Below are 6,767 nucleotides of genomic sequence, written 5' to 3' on the forward strand. Positions count from 1 at the left end.
CGAAGCCCACAAATGTATGTCAAACAAGAGAGAACGCTATATAATCAGATACCTCTTACTCAGCTAGTGGAAGTGCATATGGATAGAAATTCCAAAACAAAATAATAAATTTTTTTAATAAGACTCTGCGGATTCGCTCATAAAACCAGTCTGAATCTAAAGCAGTGGAAGGTGTACAACCACTTCGTTGAGCTATACGGAATGCAATCCAGAAAATACAGCTCGGCAATAAACGGGTGTCAGATAACAAGTGGGAACACTTGTGAATGATGATCATTAATATATTATATACACCTTAGATAGTTGGAAACGCTTCCTTCCACCTTTTACTATACTTTTCAACGAATTTAGATCTAAACATAAGATTCACATCTTACAATTGTTTTTCATAGTGCAAGCGGTGCTATTGAGAAAATACGTGAGCGATACTAATAACTATACAAGATAGTTCCATAATTGGAGCATAGTGGGAGCGATGTGTAATTTAAGCTACATCAAATTATTTAATCGGTAACATTGTTATATCTTATGTTATCGAATGAAACAAATGTATTAGAGCAGAAGTAATGTGAAGTCGACGAGATTTCTTGACAGAATGGGGGCTACAATGGTAAAACCTTTAGTAAAGAATGGAAATATTTTGGATGCTTTGCCATCGCAGGTAGTAAAAAAAAATTATCAAGTATATATAAAACATACTTATTTTTGATTTAAGGCAACTCTACATGTAGTTATGTTAGGTTTGGATTCTGCGGGTAAAACAACGGCATTATACAGACTTAAGTTTGATCAGTACTTAAATACAGTGCCAACTATTGGATTTAACTGCGAAAAGGTATGTGTATTTGAATATTTATCTTCTATAGGTTGTCAAACGACATTTATACTATTAGGTACAATGTACCCTTGGCAAAGCAAAAGGAGTTCATTTTTTGGTTTGGGATGTCGGAGGACAAGAAAAATTGAGACCACTTTGGCGAAGTTATACACGGTATTATATTTTAAATGATTAAAATTGACAGTAAAGTAAAGGTTTATTAAATCGCTTTTAGTTGCACTGATGGAATTTTGTTTGTTATTGATTCTGTTGATACGGAAAGAATGGAAGAAGCTAAGATGGAGCTAATGCGTACCGCTAAATGTCCTGATAACCAGGTAAGAAATAACTGGCACAATTTGTACATTTCCTCTGCGTTAATGAATAAACCGCTAATGCTTGTTGTGCATTACATTAGAAAAAAACCGTAAGGCTCGTAATTTATGAGATTTTATAACAGTAGCTAAAACTCACTGAAATCTCGTTCCATTTAAATCCCTATTTAATGTGGTACCTCCGAGTGGGTTGGACTTGTTAGTTCAAATATGTATGCATGTTAAAATGTGTGCGCCACACAGCGATTAATATCGTATGCTTTTGACTGACAATGCTTATGTATTTCGACAGCTCTTTCCTCTTTACAACTGATTTTGGTTTCTTATTTATTTTTTATTATTTATTTATTTATCTTATTTATTTTTCTATGTATTAATGTATTGATATATATTTTTATTATTATATTAATATATTATTTATGTCATTGTAAGGGAAGAATTTATAAAAAATCGTATTAAATTTGAAATTTTTGTTTTCTGTCCATGGGCTACGTTTTCCATACGATTGCGTGCTGTTATAAAGAATTATGTCGTTAAAATAATTTAACGAGATATGTAGATAACGCAGTAAAGGAGACTTACCAACCCAATAAAATTATTTGTTCTTAAAATGCAGGCCACCCTAAGAAAGTTTAATGTTTAAAACAAAAGTTTTACAAATGTCTGAAAATATGTGCAGGTACATACATACATACATACATATATGTACATACATAGATCGGTTAAAATAGATTATGAAATTTGAGAGATTACCTTGTCGTCACTTAGAGCTCAAAGAAGCTGGGTTTGGTAAATTCTAATTTTTGAAATTTGAAAGCTGGAATCGTTCGCCCATGTTTGCCCACCAATTAGTTTTTTTTTTTGCTCGCGTCCAATTTGAAGATATCAAATTTAAAAAATCAAAAAGTTTACTTTTTTGGATTTTGTAAGAGCAATAACATTGTTTGCCCACCCTTTAGAATTTTGAAAAAAGTTTAAATTTAGAAAATGTAAGCCCTTAAAAAATATTTATTTTTAAGGCTGGGCAAGCGATAAAAACAATTTTTAAAGGGTGGGTTAACGATTTTGCTTGAATATATTTAGTTTTAAGAGGTGTGCAAACAACATTTTTATTAAGGCTGGGTAAACGATGAAAACAAATCTAGTTTTTAAGGGTGGGAAAACAATTTTGTTTGAAAGTATTTAGTTTTTAGATATGGGATGCTTAATTCTTTAAGGGTTTATATTTTCTAAACTTAAACTTATAATAAATTTTAAAGTGTGTTTGCACACTTGTGCAAACAATGTTATTGCAATTAAAAAAAAAAATTTTAAAAAGTCAATATTTTGATTTTTTATATCTTCAAGTCTGGATGTGTGCAAAAAAGAACTAATTGGTGGGCAAAGATTTCAGTTCAAATTTAAAAAATTTAATTTTTCTTTTTGACCAATTTAGTTAAACAGTAAGGATTAATTGTATTTTTATATTAATTAACCTATTCAAAGCTTAAATTTTCAAAGCATATATTTTGTATTTTAAAATCGTTTATATGATTTAATTCTCGGGCTGAGTCCGTAAATTAAAAGCTACCTATTTATTTATTTATTGTTGAAATTCGGTGATTAGATTTAGTTTTTGGATTTCGTTTAAATATTGAAGGTAATTAAGATATAATTAAAAACATGAACATTATTACCCATAGTATCGTTTTATACGCTATTACCGACGAAGCCCACAAATGTATGTCAAACAAGAGAGAACGCTATATAATCAGATACCCCTTACTCAGCTAGTGGAAGTGCATATGGATAGAAATTGCAAAACAAAATAATCAATTTGAAAAAAATTGTTCAAAAGTGTGGTCGTGACAGTTTTGGTCGGCTTGTTGGCGATAAAATAAAATGGATAAAATATCAAAACATTTTTTATGAGGGTGAACGGCATTGTTTCGAGCGTGCCAAAAACTTTTTTGGCGATACGACAAAAATTTACAAGTTTTATAAAAAAATTACAAAATATCAAAACATTTTCCAAATGTGTGGGCTCGGCAGGCTGGAGCTGTTTGTGAGCGTTAAGAGTGTTTGTGGCTACGCAAACTCGCGCTGCGAGTACGTCTCTGGAATCTGCCGAAAGACAGACGGACGGACAGACATACGGACATCTGGTATTAATGATGATCATTAATATATATTTTTTTATTTTTCCCTGACCTATTTTTTCAATTATGGAGTCCTTTGGTGTTTGAGCTGACTTAAGTTTTTCGTTTCATGTTTATGATATTTTTTTCCCCTATATATGTACATACAGCTGCGAAAAAAATAATAGCACCACCATATCGTATTTTATTCTCCATCATATAAATAAAGGTTGCGGCACCGTTATTAAGAAATACAGATTTTTCGCATAAATATGGGTATTTTCCATATCCGAATATGATAAAAAATTTTTCGAAATGGCAATTACTTTATTTTTTATTAATTTTTGATGTGGAAAGATCCAAAATAAGGTTAAAAAAATTGCACCTCTATATGTTTTTTCAAATATTCGATACTTATCGGCGGCCTATTTTCGTAAAAGCACATAGTTATAAACTTAATATTTGTATTCCTATTTTCAACATTATTTTTAAAAACCTACCTTAAAAAATTATTAAAATGGGACGTGGAAAGCAGTGCACTTCAGAAAAAACGTGACATGATCAAAAAGTCATATATCAAAAAAAATCATACAGATATATTGGTCGAATTCTTCAATGCTCGAACAAAATAATAAAGTGAGAAGCCCGAAACACGTTGAAGAAAATGATTATAAAACGGCAAAAAGGCTAGTGCGCGCGAGCAGGAAGGATACATTGAAGGCTGCTACCGAACTGAAAAAGGTGCTCAACATATCCGAAACAGTGTAACATATCTCAGGGAACATGGTTTAAAAGTACTACAGACCAGGAAAGTCGCCCTTTTAAATGGGAGACACATAGCCAAGTACATTAAGTTCGCCAAGGAACATTTAAATTGGCCATGCGTAAATGGAGGAACTTTTTATGGTCAGAGGTTCTTTTTGGTGGCAAGGGATCTCGATCGTATGTAAGGCGCCCTAAGAATACCGTCCATATGTCTATATGGATATTTTGGAGACGGTGATGCTACCCTTTGCCGAATTTGGTATGCCGCTAAATTGGGTCTTCCAACAAGACCTCAAGCACACCAGCAGGAAAACCAAGGTAAAAAAAAAACAATCTGTTCTTGTTTTGGCGTAGCCTGCACAGTCCCCACACCTAAATCCAATCGAAAATCTTTGGTCGGATATTAAAAACGCAGTTGTAGCTTCTAAACCAACTAAGGAACAGCCTTTGGGCTGTAATTAAGGAGTCCTGGAGAAAAATATCCCTAAAACGGTGCCAGGTCCTGGGTTGACTCCATGCGAAAACGTTGCGCAGCTGTTATAACTAATAAGGTACACTTCAAAATATAAAATTAGTGGAATAACAAACATTTGTTATCACTAAATTTGGTACTATTAAGTTTGAAATTGAAAATTTAAGCATTTTTCATAAGGTGGTGGTGCTATTTTATTTTTCGCCTAATTTTGTCGTTCTTAATAAAGTTCCTTATTTAAGATAAGAATAAATAGAACAATTGTAGTTCTTTTTTATTTCCTAATAAGTGAATTGTTTACCCTTTCTAAAAGGTATTTCAGCTCCTTTTAAACCCTAAATTGTAGGTAGGTGACTTATTCAGACTTTTATTGGGCAAGTGGTGCTATTTTATTTTTCGCAGCTGTATATAGTTATCGTATTCGCAGGAAACTGCGAGATCTCCGCAACTTTCTCTGCGGTTTCTTTCTTTACGTAATTATATATAAAAATGAAGTTGCTAATAACTATGTAAGATAAAATATGAAATTTAACCTATTATTATTATTATTTTCGTTTATTTAAAAGGGTGTTCCCGTGCTGATACTAGCAAATAAGCAAGATCTGCCCAATGCTTGTGGTGCAATGGAGCTGGAAAAACTTTTAGGACTGAACGAACTTTACAACTTGGTGCCGAATATATCAATGCCTCCTGGTTCCGACTCTTCTTCTACAATTAATTTAATCGGCTGTAGCGTTTCAAACCAAAGTATTACAGATAAATCTTTAGAAGAGAAAAAAGAGGGTCATTTGCATTCTAATATGATTCACATAAAACCTGCACTTGATAGTAATGACCACAATTTGACAGCATTTATATATCCGCAATCTCACCACAATTCTGCTGTATTGGATCAGAAAAACCAACAAGATGTTAAAAATGGTTTTCATAACAAAAAAACTAACAGCGTTTCATCAAATTCTGTGCAATTTAGGGGGTGGTATATACAGCCGACCTGTGCTATTACTGGCGAGGGTCTCCAAGAAGGTTTGGACGCTCTGTATGATATGATTTTAAAACGCCGAAAATTTAATAAGTCACATAAAAAAAAATTGTAGCATAAATAATTGAGCACAGTCTGACAGACTATCAGTGTTTTTAAATTTGTTCATTTTAGCACAATTAAATAAATAAAAATACAAATAATTGACGTTTTATTAGAATGTAACTATACTTTTAAAACTAACTGCACATTTTACGGTAATACGTTTTAAATTAGCATAATAAATGCTTTAAATAATAGATAAAGTGATAATGTGACGGAAACTAATGGTTTCAAGCCATTAGGTGCAAAAAATTCGCGGACCTTGACCGTTATATATTGTAGTGTATAATATGAAGTTTTATTTAAAGTTGAAAGCAGATTCGATTAGCCACACTTTTTATTTCTATTATTACCTAATGCTTAATATCTAATCCATTTTTATTAACAAATTGCAACGAAATTTAATTTAATTAAAATTAGGTGCAAAAAATTCGCGGACCTTGACCGTTATATATTGTAGTTTAATATGAAGTTTTAATTAAAGCTTATTAAAGTTGAAAGCAGATTCGATTAAGCACACCTTTTATTTCTATTACCTAATGCTTAAAACTAATCAATTTTTTTTTTTTTAATTGCAACAAAATTTAATTAAATTAAAACCAGTTGTTCACTGTAACAAAGCTTGTAAACTTACTGTGGCGGTTGCGAAATAAGCTGTGATGGTTTCTAACATACATAGCTCGCATCTAACTGTTGACCGTTTTATCCCCACGATTTGCGCTCCAGATCAACAGTTTATTGATCCTGACCAAGAATATATACTTTATATAGTCGACAACGCTTCCTTCTACTTCTTACATACTTCTCACCAAATCTAGAAATTCTATAATCATTTTATTTTTAATCATAAGGAGAGCTAGGGAGAAATTACATTTTATTGTCATATCGATAGAAATTGACAAGAAAAATAATAGCGAATCATCCCAGCAACCATAATCATTGGGACAAAGATGACGAAATGATGAAAACGATAAATTTAAAGCGTTGCCCCATTATATTTGGAGATGACTACGACCATAAGTACCAAGTACAAAGATTAAGAGAATATACACAAGCAAGCTAATAGAACAAGACAATTATCGATACCATCGTTTTCAGTTGTAATGATATTATTTACCATTAGTTCCAAGCCAGACAATTCACGACCCAGATTGACCCTAAGACAGAAATAGTTGTG

The 6,767-nt window shown here is 32.1% G+C and overlaps 1 protein-coding gene across 2 annotated transcripts; it reads left to right on the plus strand.

Moving 5' to 3' along the window:
* The first annotated feature begins 537 nt into the window (after window positions 1-537).
* Window positions 538-5,691, plus strand: LOC6555871 (ADP-ribosylation factor-like protein 4C). 2 transcript variants are annotated; one of them, XM_015153226.2, is made up of 5 exons: window positions 538-664; window positions 716-835; window positions 894-991; window positions 1,053-1,155; window positions 5,073-5,691. In XM_015153226.2, exons 1-5 carry the CDS (start codon window positions 596-598, stop codon window positions 5,601-5,603), a joined length of 921 nt encoding a protein of 306 aa, XP_015008712.1. In that variant the 5' UTR covers window positions 538-595; the 3' UTR covers window positions 5,604-5,691. The 2 variants fall into 2 exon arrangements, with proteins under 2 accessions (XP_015008712.1, XP_001982748.1); XM_001982712.3 differs by having other exon boundaries at window positions 538-661; window positions 5,073-5,606.
* Window positions 5,692-6,767: the final 1,076 nt, after the last annotated feature.

Source organism: Drosophila erecta, unplaced genomic scaffold (assembly GCF_003286155.1).
Source record: "Drosophila erecta strain 14021-0224.00,06,07 unplaced genomic scaffold, DereRS2 tig00000294-arrow-arrow-pilon, whole genome shotgun sequence".
Classification (NCBI taxonomy): domain Eukaryota; kingdom Metazoa; phylum Arthropoda; class Insecta; order Diptera; family Drosophilidae; genus Drosophila; species Drosophila erecta.